The 25,787-nt window shown below is 31.8% G+C and overlaps 1 protein-coding gene across 11 annotated transcripts; it reads right to left on the bottom strand.

The window, feature by feature from the left end:
* Positions 1-330: 330 nt before the first annotated feature.
* Positions 331-25,307, bottom strand: LOC139524094 (GA-binding protein alpha chain-like). Of its 11 annotated transcripts, none has more exons than XM_071318654.1 (13): positions 25,208-25,307; positions 20,795-20,889; positions 19,870-20,053; positions 19,283-19,457; positions 15,623-15,707; positions 14,761-14,844; positions 14,036-14,197; positions 13,484-13,696; positions 9,640-9,726; positions 8,182-8,265; positions 6,953-7,176; positions 4,923-5,067; positions 331-3,762 (listed from the first exon to the last, which is right to left on the bottom strand). In XM_071318654.1, exons 2-13 carry the CDS (start codon positions 20,868-20,870, stop codon positions 3,737-3,739), a joined length of 1,545 nt encoding a protein of 514 aa, XP_071174755.1. In that variant the 5' UTR covers positions 20,871-20,889; positions 25,208-25,307; the 3' UTR covers positions 331-3,736. The 11 variants fall into 11 exon arrangements, with proteins under 11 accessions (XP_071174755.1, XP_071174761.1, XP_071174758.1 ...); XM_071318660.1 differs by having other exon boundaries at positions 9,658-9,726; XM_071318657.1 differs by having other exon boundaries at positions 14,761-14,835.
* Positions 25,308-25,787: the final 480 nt, after the last annotated feature.

The raw sequence follows: 25,787 nt of genomic DNA, 5'->3' as shown, positions 1-25,787 counted from the left end.
TTTGTAGTACCACTTAAACTGACCTGTTAACTATCCTAAAGTTTCAAATTCAATACACCATGACTGAAGGAACAGGCAAAATAATAACCATGAAATTTAGATGTGCTAATGCTGTATGTATACATCAGCATAACAAATATCATTTAATTACTGTAGGAGTTCTATATATTTCCAGATTTAGATCTTTGACTTGTGACAACCGGGTCTCCAAAACAGGGCAATGTTGCAATTAGTAGAACATGTAAACAGGGCTATGTATTGACAATATGTGTAGCCCCAAAAGGGGTCCAGCCCCTTAATCTCTAAAGCTGTCAATGATTAAAATCTCAATGTATGTACAAGATTTTTTAATTTATAAAGGTTTTCACTATATACAAGTCAACAAGTGTATAAACAATGCATAATCAATGTGGTCTTTGACATTATCTACAATAAGGTAATAAATGCACATTATAACTCAAAATAAAGTGTAACAAATTAATAAAAAGTCTTCTATACATAATGAATAACAGGACTAGGTCACATCTACATATTTTTCAGTTCATTTAAAATCACAAATATACTCAGTAAAAGAAATTTTCCTTTATTACAGTGCTATATATATATTCACAGCTAATAAATTTTTTTTAATGGTAACAGATTGATGGCATTTTATTTTTGACTTAAAAAAGAGACATATGTTTACATATTTAAGATTTAGAATGATTTAAAATATCTTTACAAATTTAATGTGTCTGACACACTTTCTGGATTTACCTCATCAGGGGTGCTAGAAAAAAAAAAAAAAAAAGATATAGTAGCTTATTCTGTTTCAAACAACACAATAACATGGAAAATAGTAAAAAAAAAAAAAAAGGTGGTATGAATGTCTATGTGAGAAATATTATCATTTTGGATTTCTAGCAACGAGTCTCAATGCTAACACAGGACTGAGACCACGAAATATAGATTTGGTGACATTACAACATAACTGTTTTGCACTATAGAGAGAGAATGCTGAGGGTAAAATACGATTTCAATGTTGCAGTCAATATAAAACATATGTACCTAGGATGAAAATACAAGCATATGGAATAAAAAATGTTGAAAGCATATAAAAGAAAATAACATGCAATTTTTAATGTAATGGCTTTAAATAGACTAATATCATCGGTTCTAATAATACTCTTAACAGGTCGCCGACCTAAACCTTTCTTCACTTTTTCACTAGCCACTTTCACCGTGATTTGCATTTCACTGGAGTTTACTCATATTTAGACTGTACCATTGCAAACAACCTCAGCACTAACTTTCGAAGACATTGATCAACTTCCAAAGTGAAGTTTTGCATGGACCCACTTTTCAAGGATTTTTTTCTGATTAGTCTATGGAATGGTAGCTTGTAGCCTCTCAAATTTTTTTTGCCTACCACTGCCATGCATATTGTTGAATACACAGTGAAGGATGTTGAGGAAAACGGTTTTGTAAGAATCTGTCCACTTTTGTGTAATACATTGGGTCAAGATAGGAGTTTAATATTCAGTTGCAATATCAACAAGATAACAATTTCTACAACCATCTATACATAGATACATCAAATAGTTGTTTCTGAATCATGTATTCTTTTGTTTTCTTATTTTCTTTTGTTATGCTACAGTAATCATTGAAAACATAATAGGATGAGTTCAGAAATAAAATTACAACATTTCAACTTGAAAAGGATTTTTTTTTTTTAATTCGGCTGAAATGCATTCACACAAACGTATTTACTTAACCATATTTAAAAAACAGAATGTTTTGATGCGAGATACAGACTTTTACAGCTAGATGGCGTTATTAAATGACATATTTACAAAATGCATGAAACGTATTGAAATTTGTTTTTTAAAACAAGAGATCTTGAACATTTCTGAGATTTCAAAACAGATAATAATACCCTGCAGATAGGTATACTGAGTTCTCTACTATTCCAACAGTCTCCCACAAAAAGTATTTTTTCAATTACATGGAACTGATGAGTTATGAAATGATCTATTGGTTTATATACATATACAATCTTGTAAACATTTTCTACAGATGTACATATATGAACATATTAAGGCAATGGTTGTTTCAATTATAAATATAGATACTGTACAAGCATTATAAAAATACTCAAAGACAGGAATATCATTTCACAAATACTTACATCTTTGTACATTATAAAAAAATCTGAATCTTTTTCATTTTAGTATCATCATAAGTTTTCCTATTAGTTCTTCTTATAGATTACTACTATTAAAGTGGTGTTAAAAGACCTTGACTACCCCTAAGGGTATCTATCACATGGTCACTCTTAAAGGACTTTAATCTATTTTTAACCTTAACACTTAAAGATCAAGATGCAAAATTGTTCACCAAAATCTTATTATTTCAATAAATTGTAATTAATAAAACATTGTAATTAATAAAATTATTTAAAATATTAATACATTCAATCTATTTTACCATTTACTCCAAATGCAAACAATCCAAAATATATATGGAACTAGAAGAATTCAAACTTTGATACTGTTTTTCTTTAAATCCAGTTCCAATCAACAGAATTACTAAACATATTTATGTTTATACTTGAAAGCATAAACAACTATATACAAAATGCTTTTATCAGTCAGGGGCATTACTTAAAACAAGTAGTAAGTACATCAGGGAGGCAACAAAAAGTGTTTCAAAAAGGATAATCTTTTATATTTCATGGGGAAAATAACAAGATATATGAGACAATTAGTTTTTCAGCTAATAAAATCTGTATGAATGAACACCTAAGTAAATAAAATTTACAAAATTCACTCATATAAATAATATATTTAAAAGAGGAGCCTTGCTTACAACATGAATAGGTAATTTTGACGAAACGCGCGTCTGGCGTACTAAATTATAATCCTGGTACCTTTGATAACTATTTGAAAGTTATTTGTTAAAGTAATGCCCTAGACTGACTATTTCTAGTTTATTTTACAAACAAAATTGTTTTGCCAAAGACAAAATTCTCATCATATCATATCAATGTTCAATATTTATAATACATATATTAGTTGAGACCCTGAGCACTAACATTTTATTCCTGATTCAGGATATATGTACATATGACCAGCACAATGCATATAAAATCAAATATTTAAGCTGCATTTTAGATCACAAGACTACATTTTACCTACACACATTTTCTTCTATAAATAAGATTGTTTTCATATGATAAGTGAGAATTGTATGTTCAAAAGTGAAAAAAAATCGATTCATTTTTTTTTCTGTTCAATATCTTAAAGTGGATTTAACTGGCAGATATTACCAATACCTAATTTTAGGGATAAGCCTGTGGTAAAAATGAAATGAAATGTTCATCTCAATCTGTCCTAACCACCCTGAAAGTTTTGTATTTAACATTTTTGACCTTTTCATTCATGGAAAAGCATGTTGCTAAAGAAAATGATATTAGAAAAGAAAATACAAAATCATGAAAAAAGCCTGCCAAAATTTTTTTTTCAAAACAAATGTTGTAACAAGTATTCAACAACAAGATTATTAAACCCAAAATTAAACTTATATACTCAAAATACCTTTTAAGAGATAAGACTATTAGTTCACAAATTTCACATAAAACAACCTGACAAGGAAGTCAATAATATTTTGCACACACATTCTATACAAAGTAACATAAATACTGAACAAACAGATGGTCCAACATTTGAACAGGAGGATAATCACAATCTTTTTGCTATCATGATGTTGACATTGCTATTTGTACTGAAATAAAAAAAAAATATACATATATTACTAAATGGAATTTAATGTGTTAACTACAATCTAATATTGATGTTGAAAAATTTATTACTTTTTCTCATCTATAGCAGAAATCTCATTTGCTGAATAAGATATCAAAATTTTTCAACGTCAGCCTCAATTTTGATTGATATTTGAGAAAAAAATACTGATTTGTTAATTTTTATGCCCCACCTACAATAGTAGAGGGGCATTATGTTTTCTGGTCTGTGCGTCCGTTCGTCCATTCGTCTGTCCGTCCATCCGTCCGTCCGTTCGTCCGTCTGTCCCGCTTCAGGTTAAAGTTTTTGGTCAAGGTCGTTTTTGATGAAGTTGAAGTCCAATCAACTTCAAACTTAGTACACATGTTCCCTATGATATGATCTTTCTAATTTTAATGCCAAATTATATTTTTTATCCCAATGTCACGGTCCACTGAACATAGAAAATGAAAGTGCGAGTGGGGCATTTGTGTACTGAGGACACATTCTTGTTGTTAATATTTTGATATGTTTTGTTGTAGTATATGCAATCAGTAGAAACATTCTCATTAGTATTTTTGTATTGATTGAAAAGAATTGTTCCTAATGATTTGATTTGATTCATCATTTAGTCCTTAAAGTATTCATGGTATAGCAAATACCAATAATGAATATCAAGAATAGATATGAAAGTTCACATCTTCACATATTTGATTAGTGCTTGCTGAGTTATGTACGTAAACCCTTTATAAAATTGAGAATGGAAATGGGGAATGTGCCAAAGAGACAACAACCCGACCATAGAGAAAAAAAAAAACAACAGCAGAAGGTCACCAACAGGTCTTCAATGTAGCGAGAAATTCCAGTACACGGAGGCGTCCTTCAACTGGCCCCTAAACAAATATATACTAGTTCAGTGATAATGAACGCCATACTAATTTCCAAATTGTACACAAGAAACTAAATTTAAAATAATACAAGACTAACAAAGGCCAGAGGCTCCTGACTTGGGACAGGCGCAAAAATGCGGCGGGGTTAAACATGTTTGTGAGATCTCAACCCTCCCCCTATACCTCTAGCCAATGTAGAAAAGTAAACGCCTTTATCCCTTTCACCTATACATATTATGTCCACACAAAATAACTAATCTACTTTAATACTTACATGTTCCTGGCCGTAATGATTCTCTTACTCTCTGCAACTTCCTTTCAGCACAAAAAGTAACAAGTCTATTAAGTTCCCCTGCAGTATACCCTAACAGCATCTTCAGATCACAAACAAACTTGTATACAAATCTTTTTCCATGTACCTGTCAAAAATCATTATGAAAACTTGAAACTTAAAGAGTCAAATAAAATAGAAAATAATTGACCTAAATTATCAAATTTGAATTTCACTGAAAATGGGAGATAACTCAAACTAGATATTACATATGGGATAAAACAAATATTATATATAAAATCTGACAGCCGACTTTCAATTTTCCTACAATCTAAACATATAATAATTAAAACAGCTGGCCACTTGATTTATTAATGCATATGTTGTGTACAAGTTATCATTTTGTACAAATTATAATTTGTACAAAAATATTGTACAAATTATAATTTGTATTTTGACTTTGTACAAATTGTAATTTGTACAAAAAGTGCTTGTACAAATTACGATTTGTACAAAAATGGACAAAAATTCACTTATAACTTGTACAATTATTTATCATATGGATTTTGGTGAAAAAAGCATTGATACACATTATTGAAATGCTATTAAATGACCACACAGTACACCTAAGTTACAAAATCAAAAATTAGTTCTTTATCATTCGTTTGAGCAGTTGATCTAGTGATTTATGGAATCAGGTATTACAAACCATCTTTTGACTCTCAAGTCGATGACGACCTGTTTTACTGGCATTTTAACTGCTTCACATAGCGAACGTTGAAGCTCAAGAACCGTTGCTGTGAATAAACATGTGTATTTCACTGCTTCAGTTGGACTTTTAGACAAATAAATATCCAAGAAAGAAAGCGAGATTAAACACCCCATTTGGTTAAGGAATATGACTATGCTAAAGTCAGGAATATGTCAGTTGTTTTTCTGCCGTTTTTTTATCAATGTTTTTTTTTCAACAAGGATCTTTGTTTTATAAATATCAAACTTAACGGAAATCAGTTGAGACAATCTAAACTTGAAAAAACAACAAAAAACGTATGCAGAACAGACAGACAGACTTTTATTTTATAGTTGGTGTAGTATTATAAAATCATCAGACCCAATGGCATTGAACCATCAATCTTTTCACAATCAAAAATAAAGCTGAATAAGTCATATAAATTCAATCTTTTGATGTACCAATTACAAATATAAACTATTACTTGTTTAAAGAAAGATATGATTGTTTTCATGGACTTTTTGAAATAAAGAATAAGTGGCAACATATCTTTTGAGATCCTTTTCACGATCATCAAAATGCTATACACGATCTTTCACGATACAAAATATCAAATTTTACAACTATAATCGTTTTTGCAAAGTTTCTAAATAAAACAAAAATCCTCAAAATAACGGTAAGAACTAATCAAGCAGTACTATTGAATGATCTTTTTTTTTTTAAGAAAAAGTAGTTTATGTATTAAAAATTTGTATAAAAATCCTATTTGTTTACTTTTTTTCTCTCAAAAATTTCGAAAATCAATCTGCCTTTTGTAGTTGTGTAAAAACGGTGTATTTTTTAATTAGGTTTAGTGTGTGGTCAGTTAAATACAATTCTATCGTGTGAATCAATGCATTTTTCACCAAAATTCATATTTAAAACTGTTGTACAAGTTATAAGTGAATTTTGGTCAAATTTTGTACAGGCACGTTTTGTACAAATTATAATTTGTACAAAGTCAAAATACAAATTATAATTTGTACAATATTTTTGTACAAATTATAATTTGTACAAAATGATAACTTGTACACAACACATACATTAATGTTACACTTGATCATTAGTAAATTACTAACCTCAATGAAAGAGGAAATAAATGACCTTAAAGTTCCAAATTTTAGTTAATATTGTGTATGTAATTGAATATGAAATTGGAAACAACACCCTTTCTACTCAATACTAAGCATAGTGGGAAAAGTTTGTGAATGACTGAGTAATCGAATAATACTGAAATAATTATCTTAAAATTGCATCACAATACCTTTGCAATCATATCCCCATCATAGTAATATCTAAGTGCCCTACTAAGTTTCTCATAGTTCATAGTTGGTTTATTTTTCCTCTGCCCCCACAACTGTGCCACCATTTCTGGATTATTCAATTTAAATTCTCCTTCATCACCGACCCATTGAATCACTTCCCTACAGTCTTTATCTGTTAGTAATTCTAATAAAAACTGCCACAGTTGAATCTGTCCATTGTTTCCTAGAAAATCAAAGAAATATTTTAAATTGAATGACTTTTAAAATAATCACTTCAATATCAAGATATTCTAAGCAATATAAATATAAAAAGATGCGGTATGATTGCCAACGATACAACTCTCAACCAGACTTCAATTAACGTAAACATGTTTAACTCCACCAAATACTTTTTGTGTCTGTCTCACACCATCAGCCTGTAATCTAGTTTGTGATATTGGTAGCTTTTCTGTCATTACTGGGTTTTCTATTTTAATTTGTATACATTTGTCCCTCCGGGACTTTTTCAAGCTTACTACATAATACACTACAGGTTTTGCCCACTGTTGGAAACTAACTGCATCATTGTTAATACGGTAGTCCCACTAGGCCACGATCGCACTAGGACCTGTGAAATAAATGAAAATTTTGACGATTGTAGTGTGAAAGTGCAGATAGTGGTGCGATGGTGGTCTAGTTGAACTTGGGCCTAACATCCTTGTCCTTAAGCCTCTTTTCTCATTGACAATCATAATACAACAAGAATGTCTCCATAGTACACGGATGCCCCATCTGCACTATCATTTTCCATGTTCAGTGGACTGTGAAAAAGGGGTAAAATCTATAATTTGGCATTAAAATTAGGAAGACCATGTCATAGGGAACATGTTTACTAAGTTTCAAGTTGATTGGACTTCATCTTCATCAAAAACTACCTTGACCAAAAACTTTAACCTGAAGGGGGAAGAACAGACGGATGAATGAACGGACAGACGAATGGACACACAAACCAGAAAACATAATGCCCGTCTACTATCAGGTGGGGCATAAAGTACATCAAACTGAACTTACACTGCACTAGCTGTATTTGTATGTACATATATGTTGTTGTCTTTTTACAATTTATCTTAACACAGAAATTTAGCAACTCAATTTTATTTGATCTCAAACTGAAGATTGGCTATCCAGAAATATCAAAGAATATTTTGAATGCCATGATGAGTGAAGTAATAATTATTCAATAGTCTACCTGTTCTGTTTCCATGAGACAATCTTTCATCACCAGTAATTCTGGGAGATCTTGGTCTGTGTTGTTTTAAATGTTTAAGTCTTCCTACAAAATGCAAAATCAAGAAATGTATTTGTTATTCTCATATGAACTGCAGCAGTGCTATTTGTGCATTCAAATTGTATGGCCCTTATACATGTTATATTCATTTGTGATATAGTCACTGTCAGACCATATATCTCCTTGTTTATAAAGATGTTGATAGCGCAAAAGGTTTAATCTATGAGTGATGTCACTAAAAGTTCTAAATTAATTTGTACTCTACTCAAAACATGATAGAAATGCTCAGTATTTTATTCTTTGATAATCCTTAAGGTTGCTATTATTGTCTTAACCCTTTCGCCGATGAGTCCCGGTTTACCGGGATTCACGCTTCAGACAGCTGACGATGAGTCCCGTTTTACCGGGATCGGAATACATCTTTTATATTTCCCGCTCAAAACAGTGCAAACATGAGTTATCTTTCTTTGATGAATACCCGGATGAAAGTGTAAACATGGCGCTTCTGTTTGTTGAAAACCGTGTCAAAATCAGACGAAATTTACGGAATTTACGAGAATTTGAAATGAGGGAACATTTTTTTTGAAAGAATATGGAAGAATTGAAGCCAAACTAGTATACTTTTTTGACATAAAATGTCGTTTTATGTACAAAACACTTGGAATGGACATCGTTCAGTGTGAGGAATTTCTACAGCCTCATAAATTTTTTCAAAATTTGGCCGTTTTGGGTTAAAAAATTACGATTTGGGGTCCAAGAGCAGAATTTTGAGAATTTCACCTAGATAATGCCGAAAATTTGAAAATTTGAATATTTTATGAAGAAAAAATTATCACAACATGAACAAAACTGTGAACATGATGTTAGTGCATGAAATAAATACACAAATAAGTTTTTATTGACATTTATTATGAAGATCTCCCACTTGAGTAATAGTAGCCAGGGAAGCCATCGTCTCAGAGTAGCTTCTGTCTGGGCAGCAATCGGTGAAAGGGTTAAGAATAAAACAAAGTTAATTAATTGTAACCCAGAAATATTGATGATTTATTTTTGCAACAACATTGGTTCATCGAAATAAGGTAAAATCCAGCCCATGTCGACTTTTACACGATAAATGTTAAAACAAATACCATAAAACTATTAAAAGTCAAAATCAAAGATCTGAAAAAAGCAATCAGAAATAATACTGTTTCATGAGCCATCAAGTAAACTCGTTGATTACTGGATTCAAATTGTGTACACCAGACACAAAATTCATCTACAAAAGACTCATTAGTGATGCTTGAATAAAAGATGTTAAAAGGCCAAATAAAGTACAAAGTTGAAGAAGATCTAAAGATTTTTGCACAATAGTTAAAGAAAACAATACACAATTTTTTCATGCAATTGTCACATCAACAATTTATTTGTATTTTTCACCTGTCAGATTCAACATACCATCCTGTTGTCCAGATGTTGATACTGTTATTGTTGTTATAGCATGTGGTGTTGGTGTCTGCATAACAGCTGCAACAAACAAAAAATAATGTTAATATATAATATGTAATTAGATCTGCCAAGAAAATTTCAATTGTTTTAGAAATATGGATAAAACCAGTCAGCACAAAGCAAGCTTAAAGCAGCTAACAAACACAAGTTTGAAAAAACCTGAATGTGTCCATAGTACACGGATGCCCCACTCGCATTATCATTTTCTATGTTCAATGGACCCATACCTGTCAACCTCTGAAAATGAAAAGTCAGGTCATGACCTGCATTGAGAAAAAAAATCTCAGGTCATAACGCGTACGACATTTTGCGGGCTCAATTGAAGAACAAAAATATGTTTACATATAATTTATATAGTCAATATGTATATGAAACAGTTAGAACATGTATACAAGTTTATTTCAGACTATTGTTATATTCCATAGTAGCAGACTTGGCATTCTTTAAAAGAACTGCACTTGGTTTCAGTTCATAGCAATGCAAATGTGTATTCATTTTACAAGAAAGAAGAGCACACAGTGTATCCTTATTAAGATCAGCCCTAAACTCTGTAGCTATTTTCTTTACTAAAGAAAATGCCCTCTCACTGTCTGCATTGCTGTTTGGTAAAACCAGTAATGTTTTAGCAAGTTTTGACAAAACAAAAAATCTTGGCTTGTTTTCAACTACCACTTTGTTATTTTCAACTGAAAGGGCCCTCTTTACTATTTGGGTGGTTTTAGTTTTTCCACAGGAATAACCTGAAGCTATTTCACTGTCAGAGAACATTAATTCACACAATTTTGTGAAATGGTCAGTTACTGCAAAGGAAAATTTGTGCTCAGCCACAAAGTACGAAAATAAAGTTTCTGCATTAGTTACTTTATCAGCCAAAACACTTTTGGTCTTTGTGAAGAAAGATGCCATGCCCTTAGATTCTGCCTGAGATTTTTCCAACTTTGAATGAGTCATTGTTTTAGAATGTCTGACAAGATCATTTCTTGCCCCTGCGCTAACATTGATATGTGAATTACAAAGTGTGCAATAAGCATCATTCTGGCTCCTTTCACTTGGTTTAACCCATTTAAATTCCGATTCCCAACATTTACTGTATGAACATGAATACTTTTTCCTTTTACTAATATCGTTACGTAGCTCATAACAGTCCTACATTTTGACTTTTGGTTACATTGAAAAAGACCGATAAAACCGAAGGTCGTATTGCTTCTAAATACCAGAAACAATTCCGGTCAGAAATCCGGGTGAAACGGGTAATGTTAGAAATTCCCGGGACCCGCCGGGTAAAGAAAAACTCCCGGGTGAGAGGTGAAAATAACGGGTGTCACCCGCAAAAAACGGGTGAGTTGACAGGTATGATGGACCGTGAAATTGGGGTCAAAAGTCTAATTTGGCAATTAAATTAGAAAGCTCATATCAAAGGGAACATGTGTACTAAGTTTGAAGTTGATTGGACTTCAACTTCATCAAAAACTACCTTGACCAAAAACTTTAACCTGAACGAACGGAGGGAAGGACTGACGGACGCACAGACCAGAAAACATAATGCCCCTCTACTATCGTAGGTGGGGCATAAAAAGACAAGTAATGTTGTAGCATTTCTGATGAATATATATCCATGTAAGCTTTTACAGACACAATAAAAATTTTAAGTGTTATTTTTATCTTCAGCATCTTTCATTTGTCTTTAACTCATCTATGTTTCGTTTTAGTACAGATTACAACTTTTTTTTATTATTTTCTTTAAAAATTCCAATATAAACTGTAAACACAGAGATAACTAGAGTTTTTAACAAGTTGTGAGACATAAAAACAGAAAGATAATGGTCACAATATCCCAGTTAAACTAAATAAGCTATCATTAAATACAAAAGAATCCCTCACTTGTTTTGAAACAATAGGATACAGCCATTTTCAATATTATGTTATTTTGTTTATATATATCAACGGCGTAGCCAGGGTTGAAATGATGTGGATGCGAAACTGTTCGCCGAGCGGAGTGAGGCGAAAATTTTTTTAGGACCTTTTATGCACTGAATTTTTTTTCAGACGTTTTTCCTGTATACATGTGTACTCCCGCTACAATCCGACAATGGCTAGATTTTTGTTTAATTTCAAAATACACATCAAATATAAGTTTCTAACAGAATTTTGTTGTTTTCTCGTAATTACCATCATTAGATGTTTAAGTTTCACATCCAATTGAAATATGAAATCTCATAATGGACCCATTACAAAGGCCCTTTTGTATATGGAACTTCGAAATATAGGCTCTGAAGTGATACTCCCCTTTCCCGGAATTTCAGCCTCCACATGGGATTTTTTTTATTACTTGTCTTAACGCGTTGCAGGGGACAGAAATGCCGGGCGTCCGTCATGTGTTGCCAGATTTTTGTGAAATTTATATCATCAGCAATGTCTTTGACACTCGTGAAAATAAGTCCTGATCAAATAATTTAACCAACTATGCCCCCTTTGAAATATAAATCATAATTGATATACCATTGCATTTGGCCTGAAGCTTTTATTTCTCTCTAGATATTAAATTAAAAAAAGAAAGAAAGAAAAAGCTTTTTTTTAGTAACTGCCCTTGTATATTAGAATAGATTCATATGTGCACTACGGGAACTTTTGAACTCTTCTTTTGAAAATAAAGTTAACATTGTACCAAGTTTGAAACGGGTATTTATTAGCCCAGAAATGATCACACTTCATAATAAATAATAGTCGTATTTAATGTCACAGGAAACGATATCAGGCAATGATGTGTTCGTTGAATGAATGAATGAATCTTTATTGCAGAAGCATAGACATGCTATGGCAAAATTAACAACATATATTACATAATATAAAACATGAATAGACAGCAGAGAACAATAGTATAATTCAATGACATGACATATAAAGTTATGAGACTATATTTGATCGTATATTCCATGCAGCTTTTACATAATTACATAATTTAATCGTAAGAGACTTACTAGAAGCTTGTAGTATATTTAGTAGTTTTCGATCATTAGGCCAAGAACAATAATACTTTGGTAAAAATTGGGTTCGTACAGATCTATAAGCTGGACAAACAAGAACAAAATGATATTCATCTTCAATAACACACATTTTACAACATTCACATAAACGATTTTCTCTAGAAATATTATTATAACGACCTACTTCAATATTTAACTTTAATGTTCCACTACGTAATTTTGTTAACAGACTAACATTATTGATATAAGAAAGATATTTTTCAATATAAAAAGTTAATTTAAATCTACAATAAAATGACAGTTTACTACATTCCTGAATTGTTAACTAGTAACGTTGCTATGTCATCGCTCCGCTTGGTTCAATCTCAGACCAAACATGTCTGCAGGTATACGCATTATCATCCTCTGCGCTTGTCGTTGCCGACGACGCGCTCAGACGTAGACTTTTTACGAAAAAGTTGACAGCACTTTTCTGCGATTTATTCATCTTGTTTACATAAACTATTTATGATCTTAAAGGAAAGACCACGTATACTGCTTTGGAATTGATTGGACGATGTTCACATATCCTCATCCTCACCCTACATCCAGACACAACATATGCAATTATATATATATATTTATTTTTTAATTATTTTTTTTCTCAAAATGATGTGGATGCTTGAGCATCTGAGCATACATGCAAGCTACGCCACTGTATATAGAGATGATACCCTTCTAAAAGCTGTAGAGATCAATTACAGACAGAAAACTTATTAGCATCAATCATTTCCTTGTAACAATTTTCTTACCAACAAATTTACACTTCCTCAACAACTCAAGATGTGTCCAAAATATATCTCCTCTGTCAAAAGGTATCAATTTGACAAATTCTGGATGGGTCATTTCACACAACTGTCTGCCATTTATATGGAAGCTTTCTGCAGCAACTCCATCTAAATGGAATTCCTTGATTGCCCAGTCTATCCAATGTCGAACATGCAATTCACTCCACTGATTAGGATCTGCAGAGATAAAGAAAATACATATCACAGAGGCAATGCAATGAACTTAAAAGCAGGATAAAACTTTAACATTTCAATATACTTTAAATAAATCATTATATAAAATATTTCTATTATATTATTGACTAAAATACTTATATTATATTATTTACTAAAATATTTACATTATTGTATTAATAAAATATTTACATAATTGTATTTACTAAAATATTTATATTAATTATTGTAACATTTGTAAACAGAATTTGAAAATAAAAGCCACTGAATATATTCTAAGAAAGACAACTCCTGAAAGATTTTAGTATAAAAATGCTGAAAGTTGATATCAAAATGTCTTACCAAATGGAATCTTTAATCTTTCCTGCTCCCGTCTAAAGTTCTGATCCACAATCCACCGTGTAACATTTTCTGACTCCTCTGGTAATGGAATGACGACTTTTGTCTGTTGTTTCTTATGTGGTGTTATGGTCTGCACTGGAGGTGGTGGCGGCGGTGGGGGTTCTGTGAAAACATTGTATACAAATTCATATCTTCCGAAATCTGTGTTGGAATCTTTTAAGTTTTTATCTTTAGAAATTAAGGTTGATTCAAAATAAGGTTCCTGATAATTGTGAGTTTACACTAATAATTTAAAAAAGATAAATATGTTGAACTTTTTTCAATTTATAAATAGATATTGTTTCATGTATATCTACATTTTATACTTTATTATCTATATATTTACAATTAAAAGAAAAGCAGTATGGGAATATACCTTGTAAACTTTTTGCTGCAATGGAATTTGCTATTTTCCATCTATAGCAGATATGATGGATATATTTTGGTTGATCCTAAAGTACTTTAAACATCTTGTGTGCCAACATTAAAATTTGCCCATCTGTCTATTGTTGAAGACTATATGTTGCATCTAAATATGTTTTGATCAATTTATCTTTGGATTGCTATCTCATTAACATATTCCCAAAACCTCCATTCTTTAATATACTCATCTATTAGTATTTTGAATTTTTAGCTCCATAAAAAGACTGATGTGTTTTATCCTGTATTTATAGAACAATTCTTACCTTCTACAATTTGTTGTGGCTCTACTTCATCAGCAGGTTTTAGTATGTCAACAATGTTTATCTTCGGTTTTACACCTGCAAAGTCTAAAGCATTTTTAAAAACCATTTATTCCATAAATTTCAGGAATCATCTTTTGGTCCAAAAACTTTGATCGTTATAAAAATCGTGAAAAAGTGAGGTGCATTTGATCTATAGTGATCATCTTAATCCTCTCTGTTATCATGGCTATTGTCACTTCAGTAATGAATTTATTCTGATGATTAAAATATTGAAACATTTTATAATTTGTTGTCAATATATCCAGGTGAAAACCATCAACTAGAAAATGCTAATCAACAAAAAGTAATTTCTTTTACAATAGACATCTTCTTCTAACAGGTGAGCTTGTTGCAGCCATAATTGTGTATTTCCATTGGTGTGCAAGTCAAAAACTAGATTATTCTAAAGGTCAAGCTAATCATCAACTCTTGTGTATTTTACAGCTTAATTTTCATCTATTTATTTGGAAGGTTGAAAATTCTATGGCTTTTATGAAATAATCTATAAGTGGTTGTTAAACAAAGTGTCTTCCCTGCAAGGGACTTTATTTTATAGAACAAACTATAGCTTTCCAAATGGACAGCATTTGGTTACAAATACAAAATAAATTTACTGATCAAGTGTTGTCCATTGTTCATTTTCATTTTTTTTATATTCCATTCTAGACTTATAGCAATGCAAATAAAAATCATTTTTTTTCTTTTACAGGTCAGAAATACAAAATCAAATAGCCTGTCAAAACAAAACCTAAACTGGAATTCCATTGTCTGGTTTTAGAAATTTACACGATTTTGACAATTAATCAACACAATGTGGACCTACCTGGTTGTGATTTTATTTCTAAATTAATTTGTACCATGCCTTCTCCTTGGACACACTGATCTACTAAACTTTTGGTTGTATCAAGCTGAAAAATAAGAATCATGCATGAGTCAGCTATTTGAAGATTTATACCTTTATAGAAAGATACAGTACCCTTCAAGAGGACCAACTCTCCCACACCCTACACCGAGGAAAATGTCGGAGCCACTCCGAAAAACTCTGATATTCCTCCCAAAATGTTGGGAGGAATTTGGGAGTAATCTCTCCCAAAATCAGGTTTATTGTTTATTGTGATAACGAGCTCACTCTCTACACCGAGGAATTAATTGCCCTTATCCTACTTTGATCTCTACCGGCACAAGACTGAATGGGTAATTGGATTACCTGACAGGTAAAGGTTGAAGTAAGAAAGAATTATATTTCCGGTCTACTGTACCAGTTTAAGTGTCAAACAGGTGTATAATTTTAAATGTCTTTTATACTAATTAAATTTCATTTGTGGTAATAAAAACTAGTCAAAATATTTTCGTATTTTTTGTTAGCCCATCTAAAAATATCTTAACCTTAATGTACTTGCTTTAAAAAAAAACGATTATAAAATATAGCGGAATATGTGAAAAACCAAATATTCTACTTCAAAGTTAAAGTCTTTATTTAAAAATTATATGTCTAAAAAAATTATATATGCAAGTAAAAAGGAAAATGTATTCACCATTCATTAGGCAAAATAATAGCCCCGTAATAATTGTGTAAATCTACGGCATTTTCTTTTTACGATTATCTAATTGCTGGAATGAATAAAAGATTTAAAAGCAAAATGTTGTTGTTAATTCTTTCAATTGTATTTAAGTTTTATAAAAAATGAAAACTACTTAATTTCAACCTCGATGTCTTCACCAGTAAATTAATATTTTATTTACGAAATGAACATACTTGTGTAAAAATAACCGGAAACTTTCGCTAAATTAATCTGAGCAGTTTAAAGAAAATTATAAAATTACGTGTTTGAAAGTTTTGTATATTCAAGTAAATAGGAAAATATTATTCACCATTCGTTATGCTTGATAATTACGGCATTTTCGTTTTACGATTTGTTGGCAGTACAGTAGGATAATAATACATTTCGGTTACAACAGGAATACTTCTACAGCTGCATTAATTCGTCTTTGTATAATATTAACTTTCGCACAATGAATGTAAATTTGTGTATTTTAAACAAAAGATTTTAAAACAATTATTTGCCGTGCGATGACAATTCCACGATACACATCTCAGTTATCAACAGTTTGGGTTGAACTTGAACTTGACTTACTTAACAATGTTAAATGCTAAAAATAGTTAACATCAATGTTATCCACAGCACAGGTTTTTTAAAGGGCGGGAAAAAATATCGCGTACTAGTAAACTCAGGTGACCTTTCTAGCCGACCGTGGGAAAGTCCATTCAAGGTTTCTAAAATTGCAGAACGACATTTTTGTGCAATCGTATTGAGGCTCCAGAAGGTCCTTTTACAATTGATTAATCGGAAAAATATAATTCTTATCCGAATAAACGAGAACACATCTTTAACTATTTGAATGTTAATGTTTTATCTTTCAAAAAAGGAAGTAGCCTGAACATTAGTTATAGGTCCATGGTCAATAATATAAATTACGGTTGATGAAATATTGAAATTATGATGGAAATTGTCCGGGGTGAATAATTGTGATCAATTGTATTCAAATGACAATAATACGATAAAGAACTGCCAATTTGTAGGCGTTTGGGAAATTTTGAAAATAAAATGATGACTGATTTAACTGGAATAGAATATTATGATGGGCAATTTTGAGGTTTGATATTAATTAAAGGATTAGTGACCTATCGGATAGCGATAAGCGGATTACTTATCATCACAACTTTTAACATCTATTGTAAACGTATACTGATTGAGCGCCATAAACTTGTCAAACACATGAAGACCGGTAGAAATATAGTACTTTAAAGTGAAAATAGTTTTACACTTTCCAAATTTAAATGACGAAATTGATATAAATACTTTCGTCAATTTGAAACCCGTTCTGTAAAATGCGAAAATGGCGAGCGCTATCAATATAACTTGAAGTTATTTCCTTTGTTCAACAGAGCTGTCATTTTACAGTTCCTGTTCGTAATTTAAATTATTCTAGTCTGTATAAACATGATAAATGTACCGAGGTTGTGAAACATAATATTTTACATTGCTCACTAAATTAAGTTTACTTGATGATCCGATGAATCGCGTTACCGAAAAAAACATGATTTTATTAGCCAGTTGATTTTTTAAATAATGAACAATTAATGCGCCGATATTGCTTATTGAATAAGTTATAAAAGATACTAATTGTGGCAAAATCGTCTTTGTTGAAAGAAAGAACACAATGTATGACCTGACGGGATTGTAATAGAAACACAAAATAACAAGTATTTTCTTCATACTTTTTCGTATGTACGTTTTTTTTCAAAGATAATGACATAGGACAAAAACATATAAGATAATAATTATCTTATTCTAAATGATATTGTCACATCTTTATCTACCAAAGAAAGGAAAACATTTTCAATTTTAATATCGTGATTTTAAAGCACATCTGTGCAACCAAGATCGATTAAATGTTCATAGGTAAATTATCTGGGTAATCAGATTATGTTGTCACGCGTCGTTAATTTTTAGTACTTCCGATGGGCAATAAACCAATTAACAGCCACGCGGTGTTGGGAGAGAATCTTTGGAGGATTTTAGGAGTGAAATCCGCGGTACTCGGTGTGATTCCGAGAAACACAGAAATCGGAAAAAAACGAAATCGAATCGATATTTTTGAATGGTACTGTACATGTATGTCACATTTGGCTATATAAACTATTGTGCTATTCCAGTAAAAATGAATACTTTAATGTCATTTTTTTGTAAAATATCTTCATACCCGACGTTCTATTGTGCAGTTTAATGCATGTATATACTTGCATGACAAAAAGGAGTAGGGTCAGAAACCCCAATAATCGGCCCTTAATTGGTGCTTTTTTAAAACTTTCATTATGTAAGTAAATCTAATGTGTTGCAAAATGTATGATATTTGAAAGTTCATTAATCAAAAGTTGTTTCTGCTTTGTATTTATATAGATATTGACTTAACATGGAAAAGACTTCATTTTCATCCATTCTCTTTAGAATTTTCAACTGATTCAACCTTATTTCATGATTTTATATGTGGCGCTACCCCTCCCCAACTAATATTTCTGTTGAAAAGTAAAGAATATATATATGGTAAATAAAGAATATTTGCGCAAAAATATTTGTGCAGAAAACCATCATAAATTTTTCAGAACTCTGCAAAAAATGTCATAACTACAAAATTCACCTCGTTATAAAGTGATGCATTTGGTGAAAATCTTCTTTTAGCTGCCAAACTATTGCACATTTGAGCATATGATTTCCTCTGATTTTTAGCAAATTTTTGATTTGACAAAAATCAGATATTTAGAGCCAAAATTATGAGTTATAGGTGAACAATCTCTTTTATCATTGACATTTTTTGTTCAATTCCCCCTGCAACTCAATGATTTTTCAATTTGATTTCTTACACTTTTTTTTTACTATTACATGTAAATATTAAATCTCAGTATAAACACATATCTCCTTACTTGTATGGCGTCCTGGAGATAGAATTGATGGTCTGAGAGTGAACATTGTAATCTCATTTCCAGGAGAGTTTTTAGAGTAGCCAGGGGTTCAGCGATGTCCATATGTTGTATGATCAGGTTCTGGTATTGTGGAGCTGTTCCTTGATGTTGTATAACCTCTTCTTCATATACAACACTGAAAAATAAAAAATTGATGATAAAGATGTTTGATATACACATACTTCTTCAATTCTTAGCCGATTTATATTTTCCCCGCCAGTTGATTATGTTTTATCTTTAAGAAAAAAGACAGCATTTTTTTGCAGAGCATTGAAGTTAAAATGCTTACCCAAACCTCACCTTCTTTATTCATTGTAATTCTAAAACTGTATTTGAGTAGATGAGATATCGTATCACAACTAATGTACGAATCTATAATCTATTTATATAATTATCCCAGCAAGCCTAAATCAGAACCATTCTGCACTGACAAAACTTAGTTACTTTGAAGGCTCGACAGAATGCAGTCAAGGTTGCTAACAATTTAAATGTTAATGGTGGTATAGTTCACAACTGTAACAGATTTACATATAAAACAAGAAGTTTACCCATCGGTTGTTATAATTTCTGCCTGAGGCTGTTCTTCTTGATGTATTGTTTCTTCCAGTTGTAATTCCTCTTGCCCAACCTGCACTTCAACAATATTTCCATCATTTTCATCCAAGTGTAGCTGTTTGGCGACAGGTTCTTCTTCTATTGCATTCTCGTCATCTTCATGTGGTCTTTTCATTGCTGAAACAATACAGGTAAAATTGTATATAACAGAGGGCAATATAGTGCCCCCCCCCCTTTTTATAAAAATTTTGGTTGGTTACAATGTATATAGGGAATCACTGAAGTGTGACGGAAGCAGGTCCCCTCTTAGGCAGTCAGTGGGTTCCCACTTATGAAAATTTCTGGAGCCGCCACTGTATAAAAAAACATCTTACATACATTTTATTCAATAAATATTTTGTTAAGACTCTTAATTTGTAAATTCTTTGTAAATTAGCGACAAGTGTGTTTTAACATAACCTTTTTAACTTTAACATGTTTAAGTACTTGTAATCAACTATTATTTGGGAATACAATTATGACATTATATATATATATGAAGGTACATGTACATGTATACACAGATCTTGACAGGCTGAGCATTCAAAATGCAACACAATAAATGCATTTACCATTATATTAATGTCCTATTATTAGCCATGATGGCACTGTTGGTTGGTTGGCAGGAACAAAAGTAATATACCTTTTGGATCATTCAGTTAACATTTGGTTGAAATTGGTACATTTGATTTTATATAGTGGTTTAAGAGAAAAGATTATCATAAACATTGTAAACAAGGTTTGAACAATGGACATGAAATGATAGCATAAGCTCATGGAAAGGTGAGCTAGAAAAAAATTGGGGAAGATACCAAGTCAAGGGGAAATATATAGAGGTTGTTTTGGTTATTTTTTACTACAACATGGTAATGAACTTACACATTGATATATAACCATCATCTGTCATGGTGACCGTAATAGTATTGTTCCCATCTCCTTCTCCATTTTCTTCCATCGTAAACTCTTCTTATCGGCTGAAATAAAAATAAAGAACTATTTATATATAATTTAATGTCAGTGTCTTCTGATAGGCTGACATCGTTTTGTTTATCAGTCCAGAGACATAATTTTGTCATGTGACCGTGACGTCATCAACGTTTTTCATAATTTACTCCGGTTTAAAATGGAATTAAGAATTAAATTATAAAAAATGACTAATATTTTTTCAGCATATTCGAAATAACATAAAAAATTGTGGGGCACACTTTAAGTAACCTGCGTATTCAGTGTGCACCACATTTTTTATGTTACGTATTTCTTCATAGACAAATAAATATTACATCTATTCCTTAAATATATTCTTTGTAATCTCCCTTGACAAAAATTAATATTAATGAGATTCCATCAGATTCCAATATAAAATATATCAAAATCTTCCCTGCTCCAAGAAGTTACGATGTTGTTTAAGCAGGGCTTTCCATTGAAATTGAAGGCTCAATTAAAATTATAGGCGGCTATAACATGCGTTCGGCGAAGCCGGACGCCCACCAAGCTTAAGCTTGGTGCCTTACGGCAGGGGTTCTGGGGCCGCTGAAGGCCCCCTTAAGCCCTGGCATAAATAGAGCAAAATCCTGCATTCTCGCAATCTCCTGGCACCTAATTTAATCTTTCAAATGACCATTTTTTATGTATGAAATTAAAGACAGAAAAAAAAACTTAAAGAAATTTCATTTTTTTTTTATGTTAGTTTTTAATTTTCATTACCTTATGCTTAAAATTCATTTACTTTTAAAGGAGTTTTATTTAAATAATCATCCATTTTGTTAGAAATCTTGATCGATTTATTTTGCATATTACTACGTGCATTTGTAAACAAATGACCCCCCTTTTCTCTCTAAAGACTGTTACGCGTTTTAAATCATACAATTATTTCTCAAGCATTGATATATCCTCTGATTTTCTCTTTTTTTTGTAAACTGTTCAATAAGTCGGATACATCATGTACATAAATCATTTGGAAATGTTATTTATTTTTGGTCGAGTCGACAATATTCTACTTTCGTTTTTGACCTTGGCTTGATTCTCTGAACACCACGTGGGCTTTGAAAAATGAACTTTAAAAGATACTGTTTTCCAGATTCTGAACAATATGATCTACTACACTTTCTTTAATTTGACTAATATTATTCCATAACATAAGATTGTCATCCTATCTGATTGTCTTCACGTTTTAAAAGCCAAAAAAAAGCCAACGAGTTAAGGCCATCGGAACGTCTCTATTGTTATCTTTCAATTACCACCGGAACGTCTCTCTTGTTATCTTTGAAAAGAAACGATGCATTCCGACTTTAAACAGACAACCAATCAGTGACCTGAATTCATGTGAACTATATTTAGCCCAAGGTAAACACTGACTTTTCATCCTTGTTTATCGTGACCGCGACTTTGCGACAATATACGTCTCTCGGCTGCCTGTAAACATTTGAAAAAGATATTTTTTTCTTTTTGAATTTATATTTTTGTCAGTGAAGTAGCCGGCACTTGAAGCCACCGTAAGCGGCGGATTTCCGCCGACTACCGGCTTCAATGGAAAGCCCTGTTTAAGATTTCTTTTTACATTGTACATGGTCATGATAATTTATTTCAGTTAGGGGACTTTATACTTAAATAAGCATTTGATAAGCATGATAAGTGATTTTCCAAATCACTCATTCAAGAAACATTAGGTCCATAAAGATTGGAAGTAAGAGTTGTCTTTCTTTAATAATAACCTATTTATGTAGTACAAAATATTTTGGGTGGGCAAATATTTACTTTTTGATATGGGACGAGCTCTGACGTCCCACCGCCCCAGCTTGTCTGGCAAAACAGCCCTTGGACGTCAGAGTAATCTCGGACTAGGTAAAGCTTAAGCATGTGAAGTGTTCTAAAAACAAAAAAAAACAAAAATTAACTCCCCCAATGCCAGTCCCCAGCTTGGGTGAAAAAGGAGGAGGATTATGCGATTGCATGTAAAAGTTAGAAAAAAGTAGAAAAATAATTATTTTTAGGTCGTGTTCTATAGGTCATGTGCCATTAATCAACTTAATCATTTTACACCTACTTTAATTACTTTTTATGACCTGTAATAAGATGTCATAAAAACATCAAAGCTGTCACCAGCGTAATGACCAATTAGCCAATAATTAAAAAGATATAAGAAAGTTTTAAATTAAAAACATTACAATATTGTTATTATTAGATTGGTAGGTCTTTTCACCACCAAACACCACCGCACACCGCCGAAACAACCCAAAAATTAATTTTTACATCTTTTTTTTTTGTAAATGTGACCTACATATAATATTTAAGTTATCAATTCTACGAATTTTAAGATTAAGAGACCAAATATCAACATTGAACAGACAAAGAAAGTCTATAATATTAACTAAAACGTCCACCACTGGACACCTCAAATAAGGCAAAAAAAAATATATGTCTGTTTCCTGTTCACGAACGAACCTGACACAAAACCCCAGACCCTAGATCTTTTTATTCGATCCAGATCCATATCTTACTAAGCCCAAACACTCAACATGGCTGCTCCCAGCACAAATGTGCTACAATTAAGGTTAAAAAATGTCGGCACTGGAAGGATAATTAAATGACAGCTTCTTTAAAGAGATTAAATAATTTTGGGGTACAGGACCCTAACCAAACATGACATTTAACTGACTGCAAATCTGACAGGGAGTGCAAAAATTAAAAAAAAAATCCTGACCTACCGACCCTGATTTATTTGCCTTGGCAGCAGGATACAGACATATATTTTTTTTTGGCCTTCTTGTTTTCTTCATTTTACTTCTTCTTTTATAAAATAGTTTTACCAATATGGCAATAACAAGAAAAGAGACAATGTTAAAATCATGAACAAAATTTAAATATTTAATATATTAGTATAAAAGTCCGAGTTAATAGATGTCAAATGATTCTTCACACACAATGTTATCCACACAAACAGTGATGAATCCGTAGAAGGTTTTCTGTATATTGATTATATTGATTATCAACTTTTTCATAAAAATGATGCACATAAAAATTTAATTTTTTTTTAAATTATATGTAATTTGATTGATTTTATCGTTTTATTGTATAAAATCACTGATTTTCTTAGTGGTTGATATTTTTTTGGGTGTTCGGTGGTGTTCAGTGGTGTGCTGTGGTGAAAAGACCCATCCTTATTAGATGAATGGGGTCTCATACACCTTATCGCTATTAGCCTTATCGGCCGGTCGACCTGGCCGCTTGAACTTTTGACGCATACAACAATCACTTTTCCATTGTGTCGTCAGATATTTTGTTTTATGACGTCAAAATTTTACGGGAACCTGTGTGATATCCAGTAATGGCGGACAAATAGCGATAAGGTGTATTAGGGGGTTCCGATCTGATCCCGCTTACTGTTTTGTTAGATTCCCGTATCCCGCTTACACTATGTGCGTAGGCAATTCTCATTTTTTTGTCATTTCCCAGGTCCCGCAAGACCTCATTTCCCGTTTTCACGACACAATAATTTGACTTTCACGTTTCACGCGTACAAAAAATCGGCAATCCTGCATCACGCTTAGACCCCAATGAGACCCACGATGAACAATTTGATCATTTATAAATAATAACTTTAACTGTTTCATTTAAACTAACACTTTATAACCATATATAATTACACCAGGTACGAAACATCTCAGTTACAAATCAACATATTTTTATAGTTACGAATCGACCAGGTTACATGCATAATTCGTTTGAATCTTGCTGATACCATCCATGAATTTTCACAATACATTTATTAATAACAGATTGAAATTCTACCATATATTTCCCCTGTATCAACTTCTGGATGGTTAGGGAGGAAATAAAGAAAACATCAGCATCATCAGGTTGTGTATTTTCACTATTTGTAATTAAGAATAAAACTCAATCTTACATATGAAAATGTTGAACATGTGCCCGTTTGAAACCTACGGCTACGCCGTTTGATGTTCAACATGGCGGACATCTTGTACAACATGATTTGAAATCTATGAAAACGCAGTTGTTCTAGGATAAATTCATAAAAATTTTAGAACTTCAAATCGGAAGAGGAAATGATTGTCTGCTACAGCGCAAACCATTAATTTAATCAAAACTTCCGGAAAGCCAGACCACGCTCAACATCCTGTTTGGTCAAGCATTGCTTTTACAGTTACCTTTTGTTTGACACGCTGTAAAACTGTAATCCTAAAACAAAATATTATAAATGATGAGATAGAGTTGATGACTGGACTTCAAAATTCACTTTATATAACATATTAAAGAAGTGTAAAGTTGTTTTACCCAAAGTTTTTGACCGGAAATTTCACTGAAACGGAAATGGCAGACAAAGACAAGTCTTCCTCTTGACCACGTGATCAAATTTTTGAATACGTAATCAAAGGTCACACAATATTTCGGAATATTGTAAAATATTATGAAACGAAACAACGATGATTATTATGCGAGAAAAAAACTACAACTGAACTATAAGTAAATTCAACAATGAAGAAGTAAAAAAGACAATGTTGCAGAGTTTGAAGATTCTGGACCTTAATGAAAAATAATAATGGAAATCTGAGGGTCTCTGAGGGTTTGCTTTAATTTATAGAGAAAAAGTAAGATCTAGCTATTTTTTTTTAATTAAAAATCAAAATGCAGATTAAACATCTCAAGTAACTGAAATAAAGTATTAAAAAAATTCAAACTTCGACTGCCAATACAAACATTTGAAAAGGTTTATGTTTGAAAATCATAGGTCTAGTCTGAGACTAGTCAGACCCCTAGTCAGTATAATATAGTCTCAGGTCTAGTCGAGTTACCAAAAACGCAGTCTTCTAATTTAAGAGTGATGCAACGCTGAAATAGTAAGCCAAACTTTGAA

The sequence above is a fragment of the Mytilus edulis genome, chromosome 5, assembly GCF_963676685.1.
Source record: "Mytilus edulis chromosome 5, xbMytEdul2.2, whole genome shotgun sequence".
NCBI classification, from domain to species: domain Eukaryota; kingdom Metazoa; phylum Mollusca; class Bivalvia; order Mytilida; family Mytilidae; genus Mytilus; species Mytilus edulis.
The sequence above is the reverse complement of the archived record's forward strand: the minus strand, read 5'-3'. Positions and strand labels throughout refer to the sequence as shown.